This window comes from Punica granatum, chromosome 1 (assembly GCF_007655135.1).
Source record: "Punica granatum isolate Tunisia-2019 chromosome 1, ASM765513v2, whole genome shotgun sequence".
In the NCBI taxonomy this organism is placed as follows: Eukaryota; Viridiplantae; Streptophyta; class Magnoliopsida; order Myrtales; family Lythraceae; genus Punica; species Punica granatum.
Window position 1 is genome coordinate 55,040,687 of NC_045127.1, and position 25,652 is coordinate 55,066,338.

At 39.2% G+C, this 25,652-nt stretch overlaps 4 protein-coding genes across 10 annotated transcripts; 1 reads left to right on the forward strand and 3 right to left on the reverse strand.

Moving 5' to 3' along the window:
• Positions 1 to 922: 922 nt before the first annotated feature.
• On the reverse strand, positions 923 to 2,321 carry LOC116192728. The gene is made up of 3 exons (XM_031521352.1): positions 2,131 to 2,321; positions 1,938 to 1,990; positions 923 to 1,333 (listed from the first exon to the last, which is right to left on the reverse strand). The coding sequence occupies exons 1-3, from the start codon at positions 2,219 to 2,221 to the stop codon at positions 1,211 to 1,213; spliced, it is 267 nt and encodes an 88-aa protein (XP_031377212.1). The 5' UTR covers positions 2,222 to 2,321; the 3' UTR covers positions 923 to 1,210.
• Positions 2,322 to 3,530: 1,209 nt separating this feature from the next.
• On the reverse strand, positions 3,531 to 5,836 carry LOC116192727 (protein RETICULATA-RELATED 4, chloroplastic-like). Its single transcript, XM_031521351.1, has 9 exons — positions 5,402 to 5,836; positions 5,088 to 5,303; positions 4,854 to 4,922; positions 4,618 to 4,749; positions 4,471 to 4,524; positions 4,337 to 4,381; positions 4,104 to 4,243; positions 3,890 to 4,015; positions 3,531 to 3,790 (listed from the first exon to the last, which is right to left on the reverse strand). The coding sequence occupies exons 1-9, from the start codon at positions 5,717 to 5,719 to the stop codon at positions 3,739 to 3,741; spliced, it is 1,152 nt and encodes a 383-aa protein (XP_031377211.1). The 5' UTR covers positions 5,720 to 5,836; the 3' UTR covers positions 3,531 to 3,738.
• A 1,132-nt stretch (positions 5,837 to 6,968) lies between these two features.
• On the forward strand, positions 6,969 to 12,375 carry LOC116197688 (50S ribosomal protein L1, chloroplastic). Its single transcript, XM_031527894.1, has 7 exons — positions 6,969 to 7,459; positions 8,219 to 8,398; positions 8,484 to 8,538; positions 9,213 to 9,340; positions 11,477 to 11,557; positions 11,718 to 11,852; positions 11,966 to 12,375. Exons 1-7 carry the CDS (start codon positions 7,094 to 7,096, stop codon positions 12,101 to 12,103), a joined length of 1,083 nt encoding a protein of 360 aa, XP_031383754.1. The 5' UTR covers positions 6,969 to 7,093; the 3' UTR covers positions 12,104 to 12,375.
• Positions 12,376 to 13,507: 1,132 nt separating this feature from the next.
• LOC116197657 (structural maintenance of chromosomes protein 5) lies at positions 13,508 to 23,894 on the reverse strand. Of its 7 annotated transcripts, none has more exons than XR_004155081.1 (30): positions 23,680 to 23,894; positions 23,082 to 23,259; positions 22,849 to 23,002; positions 22,370 to 22,443; positions 21,690 to 21,839; positions 21,511 to 21,615; positions 21,298 to 21,443; positions 20,777 to 20,888; positions 20,526 to 20,681; positions 19,884 to 20,005; positions 19,667 to 19,811; positions 19,505 to 19,570; positions 18,610 to 18,735; positions 18,416 to 18,514; positions 18,118 to 18,280; positions 17,889 to 18,034; positions 17,722 to 17,785; positions 17,488 to 17,612; positions 17,249 to 17,326; positions 16,833 to 16,905; positions 16,626 to 16,729; positions 16,186 to 16,302; positions 16,037 to 16,114; positions 15,221 to 15,320; positions 15,085 to 15,139; positions 14,662 to 14,710; positions 14,487 to 14,588; positions 14,315 to 14,387; positions 14,108 to 14,211; positions 13,508 to 13,968 (listed from the first exon to the last, which is right to left on the reverse strand). XR_004155081.1 is itself a non-coding variant. In XM_031527859.1 (30 exons), the coding sequence occupies exons 1-30, from the start codon at positions 23,715 to 23,717 to the stop codon at positions 13,922 to 13,924; spliced, it is 3,105 nt and encodes a 1,034-aa protein (XP_031383719.1). In that variant the 5' UTR covers positions 23,718 to 23,894; the 3' UTR covers positions 13,508 to 13,921. The 7 variants fall into 7 exon arrangements, 4 of the variants coding, with proteins under 4 accessions (XP_031383719.1, XP_031383728.1, XP_031383713.1 ...); XM_031527859.1 differs by having other exon boundaries at positions 14,487 to 14,574; positions 16,626 to 16,704; positions 16,838 to 16,905; XM_031527868.1 differs by having other exon boundaries at positions 14,108 to 14,237; positions 14,487 to 14,574.
• Between the last annotated feature and the right edge of the window lie 1,758 nt (positions 23,895 to 25,652).

Genomic DNA, 25,652 nt, shown 5'->3' on the forward strand with positions numbered 1-25,652 from the left:
AAGGACTTGAACTTTAGATATTGTTTAAGCAGAACAAATGCCGAATCTTTTGAACTAATCCATGTTAGTTAGTCTATAAACCGTTTTACACGTGATCATTCTATTCACAATGATTTTCCCTTATGCTCTAATCCCTATATCTATAGATATAATTTCTCTCGCTCTTTCTACATATCTCTTAATATATATATATATATATATATGTTATTTCATATTATTAGATAAGTATTCATTTGTCATAACAATTTTTCATTCTTAGAATCTCCCTCACAATTTGTCATGTTCATATATTTACGTAGTGGAATCTATAGGGCTGATCATTTCTTGTCTGAATTTTTATTCATTCACATGTGAAATCCTTTAATTATTTATTTCTAGTCATACAAAAATGGATAAAAAAATAATCACGCAACTCACGGGTATCAACCAATTACATAAGGTTATCGAGAACAAGGAGCATTAATCACTACTTTATTTTTAACTGTCAAATGATAAGCAGCGGAAGCACAAGTGGAACAATCACCACTCTCTTTGGATTGGGGGTAAAGGAAAAGGATGGGAAGAGGAGAGAAAAATTCCCCCGTATGATTTTATAATTTTAACGACGGGGAAAGAGAATGAGGGAGAATTATTCACCTCGATTCCCCTCTAAAACCTAATTTTCTTTCAACCGCGATTTGGGATTGAATGGAGGTGAAAAGAATAATTAAAATTTAATTCATTAAAAAATTTCCAAATATGTCTAATTTTTCCCTTTCCTTCCCTTTCCTTCCTCTCCCCTTGACTATATCCAAACCAGGTTAATTTTTATCCTCCCTTCCCTTTCCTTCCCTTCCCCTTAATGAATCATTTCCAAACACAGTGTAAGGGGGTGAAGAACAAGGACTACCAGAAAGTTGAAACAACAATTAGAGACGGGTCCTGATTCCCAACCAATGATCTTCACCATTTCTGTTGAACTGAGACATAGTACAAATTCCTTGCAACATGATATGGACCTTACTTATCCAAAAAAAAAACAGAAAGATATGGACGTACATTACTTCTATATATTCATGAGTTAATTAATGGCTACAAGAGACGAAAAAAGGAACTCGGAACTCTAAGGTAGGTGCAGGGTGAAGCCGCATCTACCAAGAAAACAAAATTGCTGTGCTTATTGCATTGCAGCACATTCTTTACACACCAGCAGCATAACTTCAACAACAGGCTACTTCTTCTCGCCACCCGTGGACTCCGATTGAACTTTCACAACACTCAACTGGCCACCTTCTTTATTTGCAGCAGTGGCCGCTTTAATCTCGTTGCACTGGTTTATAAACTTGCTTACCTCCTGTTTCATCATGAAAAATACATCTATCTCGAGTTAGAGCATAGGCATGCTCTGCTTCATAAGTTCGGGAGGTATTGCAACTTATCATCGAACAGAAGCATTCCAAATCCATCTTCAAGACACAAGAAAAGAGACCAATGCAAATATATAGCTTGCAGCCAATACCATTCCCAACACTGGGTCGATTTGGAAATACCAGTCCCAAAGATATATAACATGTTGCTTCTGCTGTGAACCCAACATTCCAACAGCGGCTAATCAACTGTCTAAGCGATTTCTAATCAACCAATGAATCGACTCCAGCAAAGTTTCTTCTTTTGGTCGATTGCGCAAGCAAAACTAGAACCCACAATTTGTTTCTGCGCGCCATAATTATAAGCCAATATATCTTACGACATATTGACATTGCCAGACCAAGGTGCTGGAGCTGATATTCCTATCAACCCCAGCAGACTAATCCTCACGGCATAGGCATCAAATTGTTTTTTAAAAAAAAAAAGACTGAACAGATATGCTGAATTATATTTACCCTAAAGCACACAGATTTACCCCCCTCAAACGAATTCAAGAAAACTCAGCAAAAGTGAGGGTAACAGAAACTCACTCGATCCGTCTCCATGTCCCTGGTGACCTTCGACGGCTTGACGAATCTCTTCCCTGAAAGAGACCGATCGCAAGAGTCATTTAGCACTTTCTATACACCTGGGATTCTTCGAACTTACTTATAAAGCTCACATATGTTCTCAGATATGTATATATATATATATATTACAAAACGGTAATTTAAGGTGCCGAACCTTTGCGGGTTTGAGGTACTTTGCCATGGCGACTGGGGGGGATTGATTTCTTCTTCTTTTGGCCTTTGAAGAGGGCCGTTTTCTGCGTCATCTTCGCTTCCAGCAGAGATGGCCGCCGCCGTTAGGGTTTTGATGGGGCGGGCAAGAGGAAGGTGAGTATATGACGACCGATAAGGAGGAGGAGGAGCGGAGCAGGGGAAAAGAAGAGAGTGTCGCGTGGGCTCAACTCATCTTAACGATGAATGGGCCTTCAATTGATTCTAATATATTGGGCTTCTAATTAATGGAAGGCATGAGAAGCCCAGTGGCTTGCGTGATCCACACGGAAAGCCCTTTTCATTATTAGTTAAGATAAACCCGACTAAATCAGGAGAGCCTAAGCTGAGGGGTGGGTTTGCTGTTTGATTCACTCTTCGGAAAAGGAGACGAAAGTGAAAATGGAATAGGACGGAATTGAAAATGGAAGAATTAATTTAAATTTTCCTTTGGTTTAACTTGGAACCGGAGTTGCATCTCAAAGGCAATCCGTTTCGTTTGAAAGGACGCAATCGCCCAATGGGTTCCTGGTTTACTCAAAAGTACATGTACAGTTTAATCCATTTTGGCTTTGAAGATCATGTCAGAGGAAATATCAAACTCAAAGAACTGAAAATTGCAATTTATAGTAATAGATACGACTCGTGGGGAGTCTGGTGCACGTATGGATCGTGGTTTGGGATAATTGCTCTGGTCGTGGGTGTTAAATCGTACGAAAATAGTGAATTCATTGTAATTAGAACTTAGAAGAGCTTGCGATTTCTTGTTGTCGAAACAGCTCGATTCTGGAGGGTGGGGGAGAAAGCCATCATCTCTCATGCGAAAACGAGGTGAAGATTCTCATCAAGTAAAACAGCCAAACTGTTCCTCGCATTGCTGTCATACACATACACCACACACACACACACACACACATATATATGTATGTAAATACAAGCTTGGAAGGGAAAATCAAATTTTAACCAACAGAAATTGGGCGGTATCAGCTCTCGCCAAAGCTGCGCAAGCGACATGCATTAATTGCAAATTCTTTGTCTAAATTGTTAGAGATATTATCTGATATATATGAACTTCTGGTAAGCTTTACGTACACCGATTGTTAGGCTTCGAGAGATCAAACCCCATTGCTTCGGGCAGAAATGGTGCTGATTAATTATCAGATGGAGAATGGAGATTATCCACAACAGGTGATTAGACAAGAAGTTCATTCATATTATTGTATGTATATTTGGAACATAATGACTAATATATGAAAGTAAATTAGTAGTAAATTCTAATATTATTCATGTCTTATATTATTATTATTATTATTTTATAAGTGCATGTCTTGTGTTTTTATCGTTTAAATGTTGCAGGAAATTAGGTGTGGTGTTCAACAGAAATGGCATGCTAATTATTCTGCATACAGGGACATATTCCCAATTTGAGCCCTTGGAGAGTAGTACTACAATCGTGTATTGTAGCCTTCTAATATAATTTGGATAGTACTTCTAGACATGCAAAACGTACACATGTACATACATATACATTCATGGATGTATAAGTAGTACATACGTATCAATCAAAATGTACTTACCGTTCTCGGGTCCTCTGAATGCCAATCCAGCGAACGAAATCCACCCACCTGTTGGAATGTATATAGAGATCAGAACAGTTAGTTGTGGTCATTTGAGAATCTCGCACTTAGATATATATGCCTCATTAGGTTGATACTGAATCTTACAATAGGGAGCCCAAGAAAGTGTTGCCAGTTCTAAAGGCGAAACAAATTGCACTGAGAACGAGCTTGTGGTTATGTAGCCATGGCTCGAGGATCCGCTGCTCGATCACTCCTGCCAGCACCTGATACCTGTTTTTCCCAGGGAACAGATATTGATTCGGCTAGACATGCAAAGAGTATATTTTTACGAGGCTTTTGTGGGTCATTGCGTTCAAACCTGAGATTGCTTGAAACTGACATATAGGTTCCATAGGCAGCACTGGTGGATAAGACGGGCACTTCTTCTCCGTCGACGGCGAAAGACTTATCGAAGACCTTCCGGGCATTGATCAGCAAGTTCGTCAATGCAGTCCCCACCTGAAAGAAATTAATTAAGCTCGGTAATTCCCTCATTCAGTCTTAAGGAGAGGAAGCCGTAATTTCCTAATGACCAAAAAGTGCTCCGCTTACCAATGAAGCACCCGTGCCTACTGCGAAAAGCTTGGCCCCGTTACGCTGCACTAGACAGAAAGACGTTCCATCAGTTCCGAACCAAAGCAGGGCAAGCTTGATGGAACTACTTCAGTTTAAATCCATGGACACACCACTATTGCGCCGACTCTCTGCAACAGCGAATATGATGTTCCTGCCAAAGCCACCTGCGAGCTTAACCATTTCGTCTTATGGAGAGTCCACGGAAGAGTTACGTAAAATCAATTAATGGAAGGACATTTCCCGAGGGAAAACTACACCTGAAATGCGTTATCGGGGCAGCCATAGAAGAACTTAGACAAAGTCCCTGCACTGATTGCAAGTGGACGCCGCAGGGAGACCGTGGGAGCAGGTAGCCAAACCAGCATAAAATCTGCTATTAAGGCCATCACCTGAGTCGTTCCATAACAAGAGAAACTTACACTACATAAAAATTTGTCTTGCAGATAATGCAAATTCATCATCGGACAGATTCATTTTGCTTCTAGATTTATACCACATCCGCAAACACAAAATCGAGCTCCTTCGCGAAGTTGTCCCTACGTCGCTCCCACTCCGCAGCTGTCTGAGAAATAAAGACAGATCATTTGAATGCAAGTACGTCCTTTATTTCCAGACACTAACAAACATGTTCCAGGAAATGATCGAAAACTATAACCTCCACTTCCATTTAAAATCATCAATTCCTGAAATTTCAAAAAATAGAATAAATAACAGTGATGCTACTAACTTTGGTGAAGATGCCAACACCACACTCCATGGCGACCTTAGCCAAGAAGAGATCATCGCCGAGAAGCCGTTCTGCAAACCCTCCAAACTGAAGCAGCCATCGGAAAATCAATTGCTTCTCAAGCTCCAAGAACCTCTCCACCACCGATCCTGGGATCTTCCCAGCCTCTATTGCTGCCGCCAGATCCTTTGGCAGGGTCTCAACCGGCCTCCTCAGCTGATGCCCATTGAGAAACATATGTAATTAAGCTAGCTAAAAGAAGCATCAAATATGCATTGACTAACTGAAATATTTCTATAATTAGTATATGTGACCTTTGTGAGAACCATAAGAGCTTCTCTTCTGTTATGGAAGGCACCATCCTCGTCCCCACCTCCGCGTCCATCACCTCCTCCTCTGCCACCGCCACCACCACCACCACCAGTTCTAACGGGGCTGCCTCCATTTCTAGATCGAGCTAAGAGTGTTCGGCTGCCGTGGTAGGGAGAATGGTGGTGGAGAGGGAGGTTGAGAAGGCAGTTGAAGGTGGGGAAGGGCTGAGAAACAAGAGAGTTGAGGGTGTGAGGGGATGATGGAACGGTAAGGTAGTAGTAGGGAGTGGAGAGCTTTGTGGAGAAGAAGGTGAAAGCCATCTCTCTCACAGAATGGAACTATCTCCCTATCTGGGTCTGGCCTGCAGCAACTGAATGAACGCAATGTCACATTTGGTCCGAAGAAATGGAGATGGCCGAATTATCATATCCCTCTAACATTTGTGTATATATGTCAAGAAAGTTACAGAACTTAAAACATCGAAAAAAGAATACGGACTCGGTTCATCCAAAAAAGAATACAGACACGGAGTGGGGTGATTCTTATACTTACAAGTAGAGAATTTCCATTCAATCACGTCGATGACATGTACCGTGGAACTAAGATGGCGTTTGATAAATTAAGTAATAAAAAATTAAGTACTTAATTAGTTAAAGAAAGAGATGTGCACGAAGAAGTGAATAATGAATAAGGATAATAAAAGTTTTGCGAGAGATAAATAGTATCAATAAGTAAAGAATGACTTATTCATTAAATTAAAATTTTTTACTTATTCTTTTTCGGTATAAACCCTATTATCCGGAAGTCAATTGGGCATTGACTTATCCAGTTAAAATTTTATACTTATTTCATCACGTGATTTTTTGCTTAATAAGTAATTTAGATCTTTTATCTCTTATAACTATATTATAACTAACTTTTAAACACTTATTTAATTAAGTTAAAATAAATACACCCTAAGTCTAATGTCAGTCGTGAAACCATGGCGTGCAATAGGTCTTGGCGTATGTCCTAGTGGGAATAAAATTGACTTTGGCTGTTACTACTGGATTATTATTTTTTTTCCCTCTAAATTATTAAATTTGTCATATATATCAATGTGTATGGTCAGGAAATGCCTGTCCTGAGGCTAAAGGATTAGATTAGAAGAGGTCCACGTGCAACCCACACCATCGGTTCAAAACAAGTGTCTCAGAGAGCCGGTCAAGACCCTTTTTTTGGCTTACATAAATGTAGAAGACTGGTTATTTGGCAATCGGCAGCTCTTATTACGAAATGCGGTACAATTAACAGACTCTACTACTGTCGGTAGGCGAATTTTACCTATACTACGGGATTTTAAAATCCGCCGTAAACATCTCATATATTCAGGTTTTTTTTTTAAAAAAAATAAAAAATAAAATAATAATAATAAATAAAGGAACCTATTTGAGGTGGGCTTGGACCACTCAAATTTTCTATATTAATGGGCCTGGGCTAGAGAAATTACATGAATGAGCTTTCCCACAACCCCTCGGCCCATAAACTACCTCGTCTCTCTAAACTGACTACCTCCTGTACCGTAATGAAGTGAAAGCAAGAGCCCGCTCGTATCTGTCTCGCGCTCTTATCTTCTTCTTCTTCTTCTTCTTCTTCTTTCCCGTAACCACCTCTCCGACGCCGAGCGTCGCTTTTCAATCGGAGAATCTTCGAGAATGGCGACCTGCGCTGCTGCCTCGTCGCTCATGCTCACCTACGCGTCCTCCGCAGTATGTCACCAAGACCTCAATAATCCCTCTCTCCTCTCCTTCAAGTCCCCCAACCCTCTCCTCAAGCCCCCGTCCCTTTGCTCTCTGGTGCTGAGCTCGAGGGGAGTCAGGTCGAGCAAGTGCGTCAGCTTGTACTCGCAGGAATGTTACGGAGTCAGGAGCCGGAGCGGCGCGTCCCTTGTGGTGGCTGCTGTTGCAGCCGAGGCTGAGGTGGCCGAGGAGGGAGTGGAGGAGGAGGGTGGCGCTGTGTCGACTGTCGCTCCTCCCAAGCCTAAGAAGGGGAAGGCCGCATTGCCGCTCAAGAGGGACAGAGTACGCGCTCGTCTTTGTGCGATGATCATATGTTTGCTTGTTTGTTTCTCGTTGGTTTTTGGGGCGGCTCTTGTTTTTGATCGTTAGCTCCGTCTGAAGTTGCGGTTTCCAGTGTGTGTTGATTTCCTATTTGGATAAGGTTCCTTTATTCGTCACTGATGATCTAGCCATTTTAGGGACCAAGTGAGCTCTAGGGCTATGGTTGCTCATATCTCCATAGAAGCTGAGAGTTTCTATGTAAGTTTCCTTGGTAGCCTTGATTGGATTGGAGCCATTCGTGATAATTACGCCATTTACCTGCGCTTGTTGTTTGGCCTGTGCTTTAGGCAGCGATGTTTGGTGAGCTACTTCTCCTCTTCAGTAATTCTTATGTGAACAGGGAGATGTAGCTATTGGCATTGAGGAAATTGGCTTTTATATGAGATAGACTTATGATTTAGCGAGTGATGTCACATCTTACAGTTGCTTTGACAAAGAAGTTGACCGGAATGTTTACCATGAGATTGCTTACTGAGCTAACAACTCGTGTCTCTAGCTTATAATTTTTTATTGTGGACATGAAACGCGAATGGACCGTGTGCTGTATGTTTTTTTCCGAGAAATGGCTGTCAAGCATTTGATGTTGATTTCTCAAATCTATAGTTCTCTATCAGTGCTTTTTCAGAGTGTTTGTCAGGATGATCATTTTTGTTGAGGCATTATACACCATAAGTCAATATCTCAGGTTCGGGCTCTTATTTTTGTATGTTTAACTGTCAGACAAGGTCTAAGAGATTCTTGGAAATTCAAAAATTGAGAGAAAACAAAAAGGAGTACGATTTGAAGACAGCAATTTCTTTACTCAAACGGACGTCGGGTACTAAGTTTGTTGAAACTGTAGAAGCCCATTTTCGTCTCAACATCGACCCCAAGTATAACGATCAACAGCTTAGGGCAACGGTAAGTTTTCTGCATCTTAAGTTATTACTGGATATATCTGTAGGTCGAATGATTTTGCATTAGCATCTGGGGCTTTCATGTTTAGGTTAATTTGCCAAAAGGAACGGGACAGACTGTTCGAGTGGCAGTGCTTACTCAAGGTAATCGCTCAAGCTCATATTAGTTTTGGCCCCCTGCATCTTCGAGTGGCCGTGCTTACTCAAGATCATGCGTGGAGATGTATAAAAATGTTGCTCTCTCAATGCTCTGTCAATTAAGATCAATCTTCCTATGCTTACAGTTTGAATGTCATTTGAATATTCTAAGGGTTTTGAGCGGAATTCAAACTTTCTATATGGAAGATTTTTGTAGCTAATCTTTTTCTTTTAGCTAAAAAGAAAGGAAAAAAAGTTAATATTCTTTTAATGCTTCTGCGGCTGGATCCTGCTCTGTCTAGTCGTTATCCTTCCTTTCTCCATGCCTTTGCAGGCTGCATCATGATATTTGTTGGGACAAGATGTCACACCTGAACAATATTGTGATTGAACTCGTTGTTAGTTAATTTCGAACAATTCATCATAGATTGAGTTCCATTATATGAAAGTTGATGGAACATTTGATTTGTGTTTGGCATCACAGTTTGTCAGTTTGTAATACTCACCATCGCAGTTTGTAATTCTCACCAACTGTGAATATTACATTAAAAAATTCTTCGTGGTTTGAAAACAACTCTAGTATATTCAGTGAATGATCTACTAGCTTGTCTAATGTGAAATGAAATATCAATAGTCAATTCCTTGTCCTAGACTTATAGCGATGGGATAAATATATACAGGTGAGATGTTCGATGAAGCCAAAAATGCAGGAGCGGATTTGGTTGGTGGGGATGACCTGATTGAACAGATTAAAGGAGGATTCATGGATTTTGACAAATTGATTGCTTCTGAAGACATGATGCCCAAGGTGCTGATCTATCTTTATTATGGTCATGATTTTATTAACAGTAGCACCTGGTGATTCTATTGTTTTGCCTTTCAAAAATGTATAGCAGAACTCCTTGCCAAATTTATTGGTAGTTTCTTTTCCTCCAGTGGCAAACATATCAGTAGATAGTTATTTCTTTAGCCGTTGGCTTGTGAAAAATCAATAAATATATTTGGTGTTCTTGACAAGATAGTTTTTCAAATTATATATAGCAGACATCTAAGATTGAATTATTATATCTGAACTCGGGATGGAGCCACGATATTCTGAGTGGAATCAACTTTATTGAATTATGTTAATGTAGAAATGAAGTTTTATCCCTTCGTAAGATTGAGTATTATAATAATTATTTTCTGGAAATGATATATAGGTTAGTCCTGCCTTAATTTTCACATTAATCATAATTATCTAGAAATGACTCAGGAGAAGTGCTTCGTCCTTCTATTTTATGGAGAAAACTAAAGTTTCCGATGATAAATGTAGTAAGCGCTGCCAAGATTTTCAAGTAATTTTAACTGCAGGGAAGTTGCACATTTCTGAAAACGCCTAGGCTCTTCTTTATCTGTACCTATACTATTTTCAAAAGGGAGGACTTCTCTTACTTTTCTAACATTTAGTTTTCAATAAGGTCCTCCTATAATTCCATTAAAAAACTGTTAATCAATAGTTTCAGACTTAATTTTGTGGTCATTTCTCTATCTATCAACCCACTTTTTTTTTTCTTTCTCAAGGAATTCGCTTTCTCCTTGTCTCTCTTACTTTCTATTTATTTATATATGTTACTCAAGGTCAATCACCTTTTTTTTATTTGAATTTTGTTATTAATTTAATTAGTTTCCATTTCAAAGTTAAATCAACTAAATCTGCAGAAAAGGAAGTATTAGTTAGGGTTGCACTTAGTGGGAAAGAAAGGAAAAATGCAATTCATTATTAGAGAAGAAAATAATATCTAACAACAGCTTTTGCTCTTCAGCATGGGTCAATGTTGACTCTGTGGGGTTTGTGTTTGTGCATGTGTGTGCGGGTATTACATGTGCAGGGGAAAAGTATTAAGGGCAACTGGCCACCCTTAATGTAATGTAGGTCCAACCATGCTTGGCCTCTTTAATTCATGAATATGCATAAGCTCATTGGCACTAGTATTTGACTTGTAGATTGCGGGTCACTTGTACAACACTTGTAAAATCATAGTTTGAATTTGTAATTTATTTCGTAAGAGTATAAAGATAGTTGTCATCAGCTAGTTTCATGCATATATATTTTTTATTTCAAAGTTTTTATATCAAATGTTCATTTCACTCGTATTGTTCACCATAGTACCTTGTACTTAATGTGCCTGTACAAGTAATGATTTATTTCACATTAATAATAGTGAATTGCTACTGATAAGAAATACTCTAAAGGGTTACGTCATGAGTTAATGGATGAGGGAAAAGATTTGACTCGTTGATATTCATGAGAATGCATACCTCTGGTTCAATTGAGCTTAGTAAAAGGATATTATCAAGACCTTTTTCTTCAAATTTCTCAATTTCCTTGATTTAACTTTGTGTTAGTTTCTATTTATTTATTTTTTAATGTCAATTATATATATTTAAAATGGGTTAAATTTATTTTGTCAAGATTAAAAGCGTTGGTTGTATGTTGATAACTGGTTCGCATATTCTACATTTGTGGATCATGAGGGTTTAGGAGGACCTGTCCTTTGAGCTTTTCCTTTTAGGCTTACAGTTGAGATTGCTGGATATCAATTTTTGGAGATTGCATCAGTTTGTAACTTACTGGACATACATTTTTAGTTTCTTGGAAGCGAGAAATCATGTCTACATATGCTTTCCATAGGACACATGTGCTTATGTCTGAATGATCTTGCGTTTGGAATGTGTTCATCGGAGGATGCATGTTCTCTGAACCGTGGAGGGTGCACTTATGGCCATGCAAGTTTTGCTTGATTATTCACTTGATGTTCATTTAGGGTGGTCATTTTTTCCTAAGTAGTGTTTTTCTCTCGGTTCTTTCTTTCTTTCTTTCTTTTCCCCCTTCCCCTCCGTTTACATTATAAAATCGGTGATACTGCTTTTAATGTGTGTCTGAATTCCATGTATAATGCACCAGGTCGCCAGCCTGGGGAGGATTCTGGGACCAAGGGGACTGATGCCTAATCCAAAAACCGGCACAGTCGCAAAAAGCAATCAGGTATAGTTCTCCCCCCCAATATTTTCTCCATGACTTAATTGGTTTTTGAATGCTTGGAATTATTTTACATTTTATTCAGCCGGGCATCCTCGAGCCTGTTACACTCTCTATGTGAATATCGTCTCATGACTTTTCACTGACTACGATAAGATTCTTGCAGTTATTGAAGGCAATAGAAGAATTTAAGCAGGGAAAAGTTCAATACAGAGCTGATAAAACTGGGATAGTGCATATTCCTTTTGGGAAGGTCGACTTTCCTGAGGAAGATCTCCTTGTGAATTTTCTGGCTGCAGTAGTATGTCCTGTGATATTCTTTATCTGTCACTCTTTCGCATTGGAAAAAATACATGGGATTTTGTTGATAGTGTGAGGATCCAACACAATTTACTCGGTCATATGTATTTACAGAAATCTATCGAGGCGAACAAGCCGTCTGGTGCTAAAGGAGTGTACTGGAAGAGTGCGCATGTGTGCTCCTCAATGGGGCCTTCTATTCGGCTAAACATAAGGGAGATGCTGGAGTACAAGCTCCCTGCAAATGTCTAGAAGTGGTGAGCATTCTTTCAAAACTGTAATTAAAGCTTTTCAGTCCTCATAGGCCTCGCGAAATGTTCACTTGGATGACTTGGACGACGGGAGAGTAAAGCTCTATGTAGATGAGGGAGACCTTGGGAGCTGTAGCGCTGCATATGCGGGAAGGATACTGAATCGGCACGTTCATAGTTTCTTCCTACATTTGGTGTATTAATTGTGTTAATTTTGTTTGTTTAAATTAATCATTGGCTCTCGTATTATATATGTTCTCTAATTAAGCCTCTTGGTCTCGCGGTTTACAGTGTTTAGTATATTGAACCTCTAGGCCATTTGTGGGCGCACGATTAGCCGCAGTAGAGGCACAAAGGCCCGGGCCTCACGCTGATATCCAACCATGACCTTGCGATGCGTCCTCACCTGGCCCATTACATATAAGGCCAATTGGAATGGACAGCAAAGTAAAAGATATGGCTCAGCCATGGCTATTTGTAGTATATGGACAACAGATGGATGGCTGAGGCCAGTATTAAGTTACAGGCCTTATCAGCTTTATTCCCACTCGCGACAGACATTACTACGTGTGCCTCAAAGCTGAGTTTAGCTGGGGTCTATATTCTACTTTGTCACCACTATCATATCATTTAGGCCAATACGGGGTCCATTACCCTCTACCTGCTGTTCTCAATTAGGGTGCCAGAGGTAGCGTTCGGTTCGGTTCTTTCTGAGAGCTACGACGAAACTACAACTGCAGGCTGGTATGGGGGCTTTAATGGGTTTCAATTACCCATTAATGTTCTCTGTACATGAAACATTCTTGGGCATCCATGAACTTGTTCTTTTAGGTGCTGATGAGACCACAAGGACCAATTTGGAGCTCGAAAGTTTAGGGTCGATGCCAACCCTGTAACAAATGCTGAACTTCCTGAGTCAACTGGTACTACTATCTATCCACATTCAAGTTCGGTTGCCCTTGGCCGCACGACCATTGTGGCAGCATGTGAACTTCCTGCATTGATACTGCTATATACAACCGCAATAAACTACGAAATAACAATTTTTTCTTTAAAAACTTTGGAAGCAAGAAAGAAGTCACGTTTAGATACGCTTTGCTTCCCTAGGAACTGGGCTAGGACACGATTGCAGTCTGCTCATGTCTTGAGCAATCTTGCATTTTCCAGATATGGAGGCTCATTAAAAGATTGATTATACGGAGGCTCCAAAAAATAAAAAGTTTCTTGCTATTTAATAAGATAACTTATTATTTTACAAGCCTCGTTGTATTTAAAATAATAAGTTTCTAATAAAATAGCATATTTCTTACATTTAGCATCTTATTATTTTCAAAACAATAAGTTTCCTATTAAATAACAAGTATCTTGCTATTTAACAAGTTTCTTACTATTTCGGCCCCGACGATCACGCTGCAAAACTCTCCTTTTAAGGAGCCTCCCTATGGAGTTAATTCCTTTGGAATATATCCGTAGGACATATGTGCTCTGACAATATACATACATATGAAGTGTAAGATTTCACCTCAGCCATTAGAAGTGTAGTGGGCATATACCTTTGCCAAACGAAGGTGAACGCACTTCCGGCTGCCTGCGACTTCTTGCATAAATACTGCTGCTATATGTAACCCCAATAAACTACTACACAATAACAATGGAGATGCATCTTTGGTCGAACTGCAATAACTTAAAAGTGCATTGATGGAGGCAACTAGGAGAGGGTTGGGAGGAACTTCTTTCAAAAAAAAAACTTGGACAACCTAATAATAAATCATCTCCATGCCAACCGTGATCAATCGCTCTCAGCACCAACTCCCTCCGACTAAGCCAAGCCAGCAGCACTTCTCCAGCACTCACCCTTGCTCCAAACTGAGTAACACAACATCCCATCTTCAGCACTAGCTCTCGTCCACATAATACTCATAAAAAGAAGACAATGTATTACAACTAAAATAAAGAAATACTCAAAAAGTAAGTCTATTTCCAATGAAAAAGTGAAGTACATCACCTTTTGAGGTCTTGTCTATCCAAGGACCATTCATTATGTTCAGAACTGCACATGCCTCGCTATATTCCAGGTCTGATAACAGCTTTGGAGTAAGCAGAAAGCACCTGCATCATATATAGGCAAGGCGATACTTTTAACAGCCCCCAAATATGTATAGGCCCCATATATATATATATAGCAAATATTAACAGGTAATGCCATTCTTACTGTGGCGTATTGGGTTGACTGGCAGCCCTCACTAATTGCTGGAACATCTTCCTCTCATTAATAGGGTCCATTCCTGAAGAGACCAACAACAAAGTGATCCCGCAATAAGTCTCCTTCCGATGTGCAAGTCTTTCAGTAGGAAATCGAAACTCAAAATGAATGCGGCACAAACCTTGATTTATCTCATCAACCACCCTGAATGGGCAGTTTGTTAAGTCTTGCAGAGAAACAAGGTAAAGGATAGTTGACACCGATCTTTCCTGTAGATAGAAAGCTGCACGCTTGAGAAAGTCACTGCCCATCATTACAACGACTAAGATATTTGAAGCTTATGAAAATTATAATACCCCTCCAGATTGATGGTGAGCGCTGAGAACTTGAAGTTGCCCCGCTTGCCTAGCAAGCACAGTTATAAAAGTCAATTAGGACAGGAAGCCAATGGGCACAATTTTAGAAAAATATGTTAAATCATTATTAATCATAGACTAATATTAATGCGGAAATGACAGTTAAGTGGATTCCACTATATCTTAAAAGTGCTCACTTGCTTCGACAAGTCACATAGGATCCTTCTTTTCTCTTTTCATTTCCAGGATTCGTGTCTGGAAGTCTATTATTTTTTTTCCATGTGAAATGACTTTTTTTATAGGTAAAAAAAAAAAAAGCTGTTTCATGTGGCCAAAAAAGGGGGGGGGGGGGGGGGGGGAAATCAGTGTCGTGCCACATGAAATAACTTATATAACCACATACAAGTTTAGAACTGCCCATGCCTGAATTTAACTTTTATAAGAATTCCATATTGGTCGAAATCAGTGTCGTGCTCATCTGCAAAGAAACATGAAGAGAATAAGCAGGGATGACGAGAATAGAACAAACAATTTGTATACAAGCATAAAATATATTCACCTAGTGACACTTCTCCAGCAACAGCCATCTCCCGAAAGTTATGACTGAAAGTTTCGTTAATCTGAGCCACAAGAATCCTCAGAGTTGGAAGCCACTTTTCCTATAGTGTAACACCAATGGATAAATATCAACATAATAAAACCGATTGCAATATAGATAGGTTCCACCTCATGCAAGAAAATGCAGAGCTGTTAGACGGGCGAAGCAAATAGAACAGAACCATTAACCAAAAAAGTAATATTGCGAGAATAACAATATTACTTTGTCTAGCTGAGCAACTTAACTATCAAGATTCAATGCGATGCATTCTATCCAACACAATGTTATCAGTTGGATTCATGAATCTGAAGTTGTACTGAACATATAAAATCATCTTAGTAAATAATCCCTTAAATTTTAGCAATTATGGCCTCTATAAGGTCACTTCTAACTTAAGCATATCATTACGTGGGCATATCATGGATAGAAGTAAAATGCAACAATGAAACTCCAATTGCAATGAACATACTAAAGAGTTGAGTCTTGCTCTGACTACCACTTGAAAATATTAATTAGAAGCCAGCTAATCCAAACATGAACCGCCACCAGGCACCAACTCTACATTTGTGGACATACACCCAGAGAATCAGCTAAATTAATTTATTCAGCTCGTCTTGAGTAGAACTGTGCCTATAGTCAAATCTCAAGCTTTCTTCCCCTTCATATAGCATTCGAGGTAAAAATATTTATTCCAAAAGAATCATGACTCTGCAAATACTTCAGAGGAAGCGAGAAAAGCAGAATGGAGAGCCATCGAACTACCAGGAAATCTCTCACCTTCAAGACATTTATTTCAGTTAAACAGCACGCCTGCTCCCTTTTATCTGCTTCAAGTTTGTCGGAAATTGTTTCTATCTGAGATGCAACTGCAGTTATAGCCAAAGCAGTACAGAACTTTATAAAAATATGAAAAGAAGAGGAGTTACCTGACGGCCACGGTCCTCATACTCTGCCAATATATTGGGGTTCAAAAACATAATAGAATTAGCCTGTGAAATATTATCTTGAATTGCAGCCTCTAGCTCCTCAACCGTAATGGGCATCTGCAAACATAGAAATTGTCTAAATATGTAACAATACTTAAGAGCAATGTATACAAGCTTCCACTGAGAACTGCTGACAGATACACCATTAGTTGATCTATATACCTTCCAGGTTTAAATGCATGTCCTCCTAAACTAGAGCAAGCTCAATCAATGAAACAGCTATGTACGTCTTTGACCATCCTCAGTGGTTACGTCTTTCTAAAAAAATAAGTAAGTCCGTTTGCTCTTCCTTCTAGGGCTATAAAGCTCATGACCACAATTCCTACTTATATGGGCTATTGCTATTATAGATTCACATTGCAAGTCACAGCCAGACTCACCTCAAGGAAAGCCTTTTCAAGTTCCGGGGTGATCACTGCAACTGACTCTGCATGTCGCTTGGCCTTTATGAGCTGCTGCCTGCAATTTTCAACATCCTTTTTACCTGGCGATCGATACCGAGAGATCATCAATACACAATTGGAACATTCACCGGATAGGATATGCTACGTATAATTTTCTGCAATTAATAGAAAAATTCAACTCACAGTACTCGAAGTGTGAGGCTGCTTGCAAGGCAAACTTATCGTGCTCCTTCAGACTGATTTCCATTTCTCTGATCTAAGACATTTTGTATACAGTAGGATCACACATTGAGTCGCAGCCAACATGTTATACAAACTAAATAGCATAAAACGGAAAACAGAGCAAGGATAGCATCATACAGCATGAGCACATTAATCAGGACACCGTGTCAATATATTAAGTACAGAATATAAGTTAATTTTCTTCTCAACATTTTGCGGGAAAATATCATTTGCATCACTTTGATTCAGGTAATGGATTGGTTAGGCTTGCAATTCTATGAATACCAGAAATTCAGTAAGGACCAAAAACCAAAGCAGCAGACGGATATGGTTGTTCCAAGGGAGCACAGAATCTAGAAAACAACCGGTCGAAGTACCTTGGCATCAAATTCAATCGAAGCCATGTGTTTTTCAGCAAAGCTTCTTCTAAAAGCAACTGCATCTAAAAGCAGTCTCTGCAAGGAGGGGAAAAAAATTAAATAAAATACGAAGAAAAATACTAAAATGGGTAAGCATATGCTAGAATATGTCTAATGAAATTCAGACGTGGATCACAATAGAAGAATTTCTTGCAAAATGTAAATTAACTTCAACAAAAATATTGCAACAACATGACCTTAAATTCCAGTGCACATTTCAACCGTTGAGCATGGAACTGAGCAGCCTTGTCATTTAGCTGCATTATAATGTTATCTGGGTCATCCTCCTTTTCCAACGATTCCAGTTTTCTCCTCCTTTGTTCTAACACCAGTCAGAAAGATATCATATATACACATAAACACAGGTAAAACACTTTCCATTAGGAACCAAAATGTCATTTTCTCTCAACTCAAGACCCATGTTTACTTACCTACACGGCCTTGAATTTCAAGTCGCTTTCGTTTATCGAGTTGGACAACATTAATGATCTCCTCCTAGACAGTGTTCATAACAGATAGTCCAAACATGAGACCAAAAAATACACACGTGCATTAAACCATATAAAAGGAATAATAATAAAAAGACTCTCGAGTTTACCCGCTCCTTTTGAAGTTTAGCTGCTTCATCATCAATCAGTCTTAGCTCATTCTGGAGTGATTTAAGACTCTCTTCTAGATTGGCCACAGATTCTTCCAATTCCATTTTGCGCTGCCGCAGCTTTTCAACTTCCCCCGCATCTGAGCCTAATGAGAGGAATTTAAATTATTATAAGAAACAAAAGCAAAGAAAATATTGGAATATCCAATAACTAATAACTGCATATTACATAAGAGAAGCCGTGATCGATGTACTGGCTCCACAATCCCTGACTTATGACCCCCATATCTAGACCTCGACCATCTATAGTGATTTTCTGGTGTCCAAAAGTCATTAACGTCCAGATCAGATACAGCATCAGCATTCCGATCAGATTCTGCCGTCCCAATATACTGAAAAAAGGAAAAACAGGCACGTAGTAATAAGACAAATACATCAGATCAGAAAACCTTTAATAGAATGTCCTTATTATTATTATTTCTTTTCAGCTGACAGCCAACCGTGATTGTGGAAGCTGAGTAACATACCGAATGATCCAGACCACACTGGCTAATCAAGACATCCTTGACTGTTTTGGGAGCATCAAAAACTTGGTCAAGCCGCGAATAAATGCCAAGAGCATGCAACTACTCAAGATGGACGAGATCAAAGTCAACATTAACGTATCAATTTAACATCACCAACTTAAACATCAAACAGCTGACATCAAACAGCGGAATACCTCTCTTGTAATGCGAAATGGCTCTATCTGAAGGTTGTCACGTGCCAAGTTTAATATAGGAACACCAAAAGGCCCGAGGTTCTTCACAAGGACTTCTCGATCCCCAGCATCTTGAGCAATGAAAGACTGATACATAGAATGAGTTACCAGACAGGATTTATAGGAGAATTTGCAACTAACAGAAGATACAGTGCTCTTAAATCGTTATACTATATATACTCGAGCACCTCTCCACATGCAGAGAGTAAATACACATGAGAACTAGTATAATCCTTGTAGTTGACCAATGGACCGCCAAATTACCATAGACCCCAGAAATGCTGGGACTCTCACATTGCTAACAGACCCTAGGACACCTCAAGAACCAAAGGACCCCGTAATGCCTCCATGAACCCATCACACCTACTGATGCAAGAGCCAACTATAGGAACCCCTAATGCCCTTTATCCTAGAAGCCTTGAGACCCTTAATACTCCAGGGATGTCCTGGAGGAACCAAAAACTCCAAAATGCCCCCATGGTGCTCCAAGACCCCTGAAATGGCCTACGGCACCCCCACAAACCGCAAAATATCTATGCACATTCAGGATCCCTAGTGAGCCCAAAGCTCCTTGGACGTCCTGGGAACCCTGGGATCCTCACGAAACCCCCAAGAACCCAAGGACCATGACGCCTGGTCATTCAAAGAGCCTCAAGAAGGGTGTCTCATGGCTTTTGAGACATCTCTTGGCATGTTAGAAAGGATCATGGTCCATCCTTAAGTTCTCCAATTTAATTAAGATGAATGACCCCAAACATGACGAAAACCTCGTTACACAAGAAAATGTTTATCCATCCATATTTTTCAAAAACAGAGTAACAGAGAGAATTCTCATAAGAAAGGACAGAATAGTCACCTTCCAGATGTAGTGAGGCACATGCCCTTCCAAGAAATCAGCATGTTCCCTCTTGGCAACATTAACCTGAACATTTTAGATGTGGTTAAGAAGAGATAGCAGCAACATATACCCACAAAAAATGGCAATGAATCAAATTATGACAATGGCCAAGATATGTACCTCAAGCAGTACAGGACCATAGACATCCTTATTAAATGCAGATCGGTGTTCTTGGAGCCACCGATAAGCCTCAAATATCTTTTCTACTCCAGAATTCTTCAAAGCAAACAAAAGTTTGTTTTTCGTACTCTCCATTTCCTTCAACCTACAAAATCGCAGACAGATTAGATGCCATCTTTCAAGTAGCATAAGAAAAGACCTGCTATGCAAACTTCACCGGTCTAGACATTGCAGCATTTTAGTCTTTTGTTGGAATAAAGTCTTTTCCCTGTCTGACTTCTGGAGCCTCTTCTGAGTTGCCAAACCTTCAAGCTCCACAATCTGATCTTTTAATGTTGCCTAAGAAGAATTGATGCAATAAATAAGAATAAGGATAGCAACATGAAAGGATCAACTGATCTTAAAATATCACATTACCAGAAACAGACAGAGATTTTATATCGAAATTCGTTAAAACGCTCATTGGTGTTAGGGGATGGCTGTCTGTCCCCGCCCCATAAAACTTGTCCAGAATAGAATCTTCATTGTTGGAGCATATGACATCATGCCCCTCGACGGAAGGACATCAAATGATTCAAAGGGGCTTCCAGTAAACTAGTTGAACTCTGATCTCTTCAGTTACATTTGTTTGAAAGAGTATTACAATGGTATGTGTGCAAATTAGCTATCAATTTTACATTCTACTTTTCCACATTTTCTTTTCATTTCCACTTTTTCTATTCCAATTTGAACCTTATCATCCTGAATGGTTCCCATTCTTCAGAGTTGTTTGCTTCTTAGTCACTCTCCAATATACCACTAACTAAAAGGAAGCATAATATTAAGGGAGCATAATATTAAGCTGGAACATGGAGCATACCAGCTGATCCTTTGGAGCTTCATAAGCAGGCAGATTTTCTAGCTCTAGTTTAACCGAAGCAAAATCCTCTTTAGCTTTTATAATTCTTTCTTGACGAGATGTTTCTTGCTTCCTCAAATCCTCGATTTCTTTCTTCTTTCCTCGTGCTTGCACTTCCTAGAAGCACCAAAACTTTTATTGACAAAAACTTCTGGAAGCAAAAAAGAACTATAAAATAAAGAAAGAGAAGAATAGATGAAATTAGAACATACTAATTGGCTTTCCATCTCCAAAGTTTCCAAGCGTTTCTTGGCATTGTCATTTATTAGGCCGCTAAGCTTTTTATATTTAGCATCAATTCTTGATTTCTCCCGCTTTTGTTTCCTATTAAAGGTTAATAAACCCATGTTACTGCCGAAATAACATATATTTCAGATGCAATCATAGAATTGTATCATCAGCAAATAATCATCTTCAAAACCTCAAATGCACCTTAACTTTCATGCTTGACCCACATTACATAGGGAGCGTTATCGCTATGCATTAATGTGTCCAATCTATCTACAAAAACTTAAGTTCATTCTGGCAATTCTGTCCAAGACATGTTAAAGGGCCATAGTATCAATAAACACTTTTGGATATGTAGAATCTATAAGAAAGTACCAGACTGAAATACCTATATTCGTAATTAACAGAGATATAGCCTTAAGCTGATCAATGAAAAGGAAGATACATATAAATATCTAACTTGTTATATAAAGATTACAGAATACATCCAATGAAAGCCACATACTCAATAGGCTCTTTAAAAGCATTAAGAGTCTTTGCAGCTTCATCCAACTTTGACTTTGCATCATTTTCTTGCTCTTTGGCCTCCATGTATTCAGCCTTTTTAATATCATACTTTAGCCAAGGCAATTTTTTCTTCATGTCATCAACCTACAACCGCAGCAAAAACATGACTATTGAAAATAACAAGAATTGTAACCAAAACTTAGGTACAAACCTTTGCAAGAAGCTCTTCCCTTTGCCGCACACGCTCAACATCCCTCTCCTGTTCAGCATTCAGCGCCTTCAACTGATTCAGGGTTTCTCCTTTTTTTTCAATCGACTGAAATAGCAAGGAGATTATAGTTGAGCAAGGAGATTATCTATGGGGAAGAGGCGAAACTCCTCACAACTTACCCGTTCAATAATTTTCAATTCACGACTCTTGTCAACAAGAGTATAGTGTTGAACGGGAAGTTGGGGATCGCCAACAGCCTTCTCAGTCTCTTCCAGAAGTTGGATGGGAGTTAATTTGGCAAACTCACAAACCCGGTCTTGAGGTAAAAACTACCAAAACGAAAATACTCATGAGGACAAACTTAATAATGAAAATAGTTGGAGGAAGCAATTATTAAAGAAGACTAGAAGACAAATTTAGCTCCCTCCAACTTCCATAAAATTAATTCACCTATATAAGTTGCTTATAGCTTACTCACTGCTGATCACCAAACAAAGAAGAGGGAAAAGGATTCCCTACATAGTTCCTGAATAGTATTTCAAAGTACTATGATATCAACAGCATGTCATGAACAAACCTCCCCAATGTGTTTCTGAATGGAGTGATCACCAAGATCAGTCACTATGTTTCAAGATAATAAAGTAAAAGAAAAAGGCTATTATAGAAAGAAATTTATAAACAATGCATGCACATGAGCACTCTAAATTTTGCCATATATATAAGCAGCCATTCAAGTTCACAGTGTTTTAACAAAATCTAGCATGTTCCATCAAAATGAAAACACTACAATATGCCATTAAGGAGAACATAGTTTTGCATCTAATTGAGCAATGGAGTCCTCATAGAAATTTTAACTTACTTGAGTTAGATTGTTGACTTGAATGTTGAATCTCTGAATAACTTCAGCTATATCTCTTTTCGGCACTACTTTTCCTAAAACACAATGAAAATTCCTTTAAGACTTAAAATCAGCTGCTAGTATAGTTAGCTTTTGGTAATTGTTCCATCTGCTGCCTTGCACTGATAGAGCAACCAAGGTCAAAGCAACTTCAAAATTTTAGTAAGTAGATTAACAATAAGATGCTAGATGACCCAGTGATCCAGTCGAAATTCCTATCGTAGTGATAAAAGTGCAGGGTAACTTAGCAAATAGAAAAAGAAAAAGAAAAAGAGCACTAGTGTGGAACAATTAGGTAAATCCTAAAAGAGACAATCTGGAATTTTCTGTTCTTTGTTGGCCCAAGAGAGAGAACTTATGGCAACATAAACCATGTGGTAGTAAAAACTATTGCCTATCAGACATTACATTTGATATCGGGTATCAAACCTCCCTCTTACCATTAAAGAGCCACTCAGACTTATTCTGAGTATTTATTTTTCGCGTGATAACTATCTCCTCATCTTCAGTGTCCCCTCTTAAGGAAATTCTAATGTATCCAGATTCCTCCCCACGCTTGACATATGCTCCAACACTTGTTGCCCTTCCAAGCAGCTGGAGAAAGCAGGTTTTCACATCCAGATCGATAAAAACGAGCTTAGCCAGATCAGAGTGAAAAAACAATTTGACTAACCTGTGGCTCACCACCAAGGCCCAGAGCGATGGCACATACAATAGAACTCTTTCCAGAGCCATTTGGACCAATCACAAGGTTAAGACGCGAGCATGGTTTGCAGGTCAAGTGATCAAAAGTCATAAAGTTATGGACTTCAATCTCGATGATGTTTCCAGGCAAATAATCATCTTGACCCCTGGTAGAAGACAGCATTATTTCATGACAAGTCCAGAAACAAGTTTATGATCATAGAGCTCAAAACAAGAAAGAAGGAACTTCTCTGTACATAGTTATTTACAGACCTATGACGACAAATTAAACATGATTATACCACAAAGCCTATGAATGAAAGAAATGACCAATGATCTCCAATCAAATCTTGTTCAATTGGAACACGTGCCGATACAACCCAACCCCAATCTCCCAAATAACGATTCTCCATAATAGAAAAAGCAAACCCTAACCGGATGATAAAAATCGCTGCAACTCACTAACGCCTAGCAGACAAAGACCGAAGAGGCCAGCCATGGAGTGAGATGGGACCACTGCGCAGAGCATTTGGATCCGCAGTAGAGAGTAAAGGATCACTCGATGGCGAAGTGAAACCGCAGCGTACCTAGTAAATTTGGGGCGTTTGGCTGGAGGTTCCACCATGGGGCACCCCGCACGGAGCACTTTGAGAGCTCGAAACTGAGAATCGGAAGATCAACGGCAAACCCTAGTCAATCTCAGGCGGGAAAATGTCTGAAGACTCTGAAGTGAACCACAGAAGTGAGAGGAGAGGACTTTGACGGGAAACTGGTACGGTGGTCTCCACCTTACCAAGGAAAGGGATACAACCGTAAATATAAATATTTGAGGACGCTAAACATGAGAAAATAACGCTTTTTCATTGGAGGAAAAAACAAATTGTCCTCTGACCCTTGAAAGTAAACAATGTTTGGCCTAGTGGTTAAGAAAGAGTTCTAGTTTCTATCCGATCTTGGGTTCGAAATTCTTTGGAGTCACTGGAGCGCCTTTGGCGTGATTACTCGTTCCGTGCATCGCCAGGACTTCACGAAACCTCGAGAATTAGTCGGGCGAAACCTGAACACTCCAGATTAACAAAAAAAAATGATGTTTGCCCAAACATTTAAAAACGTAATCCCTCGATCTCTATGGAAAATAAGCATCTTGCTCCTTCCGATCAATAATCTAGTCAAATCATTTTTACATATTAAAATAATAATAATAAATTAAAACAAAAGCCACCCCCAATTGGCCTCAAACAATGGGGTGGGGTGTCCGGTGGGGGCTCCTCCGAAATTGGGATTGGGAGAACCTTCGCCGACTCGATGTCGTCAATCGGGGGTGGGGTGGGCTACAAGTGCTCCCCATATCGGATTTGAGATATCATGCTCCGAATTTAAAATAATAAGAAAAGAAAGTAAAGAAGGGACGGTGAGACCTCGCCCGTCATCCCATCGTACGATCGACGTCACTGGTTGACTCAAAACCTGCCATCAACCTCGATATTCGAAAATCCTGTAATTGGGGGTGGGGGAGCCCCCGCCAACACGCCCTACTCCACTAATTGAGGTCACTGGCAGCTTCTGAGCTCGCCAACGACGTCGATCGGGGATGGAGTGATTGGCGGGGCTCCCGCTCCTTCTCAATAAATTGCTTTTCGCTTTTATTTATTTATTTTCATTTATTTATATATTTATTATTAGTATTTGTAAAAAAAAAATTCGCTGGAACATTGATTGAATGGGGCAAAGTGCTTATTTTCTATAGAGGTCGGGAGGTTACGTGCAACCTTTTAAATTTCAGGAGGTAAAAGTTGTCTACCCTCAAAGGATATGGGGCAAATTATTTTTTCCTCCTTTCATTGACTATTTGAAGAAAACAAAATTATCCTTCTCTCTTTTTGGTTACAGAATTTTTTAAATTTATTTTATTTTTTACATTTGATTGTGGAAATAGTTATTTTCTCCAAAAAATTTGCCTGGCAACTCGAAATCCTGAGCGTGTATATATTCACATATATATATATATATATATCATAGACTCGTGCGTTGCACGTCTTATATAAAATTGGAAAAACCAAAAATTTTACAAAAGGTTAATGTTAAAAAATATAAAAAAAATTGAATAACTCACATGCGTGCAAAAAATTGATGAACATGCATTCAGTGGTAACAATGTTTTTTCAGTTTTGAATCGTCATAATTTATGTGCAGTACTTCCATTATTTATAATATAAACATAATATAGATGGAGAGAAAAAGTCAATTTTAATTATCAACATTTTCTTACTTTTTGACTTTCGTCCTAAACCTTTGTTTTTGTTCGAGTTTGTCCTCAACGTTATGAGGTTTGTTCTATTTGGTCCTATCATTGCTATTTCCATTAAAAAAATAACATTTAAAAAATATATATTTGTGGAAAAAATAATAAATGAAAAAAAATGAACAAGGACACACAAAACTAGGACATAGCAAAGGGACTATCAGCGGCCACCTCCGATAGTCGAGGTCGCGCAATGATTTGCCAGCAGGCCCTACCACCCCCTCTTGAGCACCCCTCATTCTGGATCCATTATTATTT

Coding starts and splice junctions, on each gene's coding strand:
- LOC116192728 (XM_031521352.1), bottom strand. CDS start 2,221: ATGACGCAGAAAACGGCCCTCTTCAAAGGCCAAAAGAAGAAGAAATCA. Junction 1,991..2,130: donor AGTACCTCAAACCCGCAAAG/GTTCGGCACCTT, acceptor GGTCTCTTTCAG/GGAAGAGATTCGTCAAGCCG. Junction 1,334..1,937: donor GGGACATGGAGACGGATCGA/GTGAGTTTCTGT, acceptor ATGATGAAACAG/GAGGTAAGCAAGTTTATAAA.
- LOC116192727 (XM_031521351.1), bottom strand. CDS start 5,719: ATGGCTTTCACCTTCTTCTCCACAAAGCTCTCCACTCCCTACTACTAC. Junction 4,244..4,336: donor TAGGCACGGGTGCTTCATTG/GTAAGCGGAGCA, acceptor AATTTCTTTCAG/GTGGGGACTGCATTGACGAA. Junction 4,016..4,103: donor TCAGTTTCAAGCAATCTCAG/GTTTGAACGCAA, acceptor TGGGAAAAACAG/GTATCAGGTGCTGGCAGGAG.
- LOC116197688 (XM_031527894.1), top strand. CDS start 7,094: ATGGCGACCTGCGCTGCTGCCTCGTCGCTCATGCTCACCTACGCGTCC. Junction 7,460..8,218: donor TGCCGCTCAAGAGGGACAGA/GTACGCGCTCGT, acceptor TTTAACTGTCAG/ACAAGGTCTAAGAGATTCTT. Junction 11,853..11,965: donor TGAATTTTCTGGCTGCAGTA/GTATGTCCTGTG, acceptor ATGTATTTACAG/AAATCTATCGAGGCGAACAA.
- LOC116197657 (XM_031527853.1), bottom strand. CDS start 23,717: ATGGTGGAACCTCCAGCCAAACGCCCCAAATTTACTAG. Junction 17,786..17,888: donor CTAAACTTCAAAAGGAGCGG/GTAAACTCGAGA, acceptor AACACTGTCTAG/GAGGAGATCATTAATGTTGT. Junction 14,212..14,314: donor AGTCAACCCAATACGCCACA/GTAAGAATGGCA, acceptor TATATGATGCAG/GTGCTTTCTGCTTACTCCAA.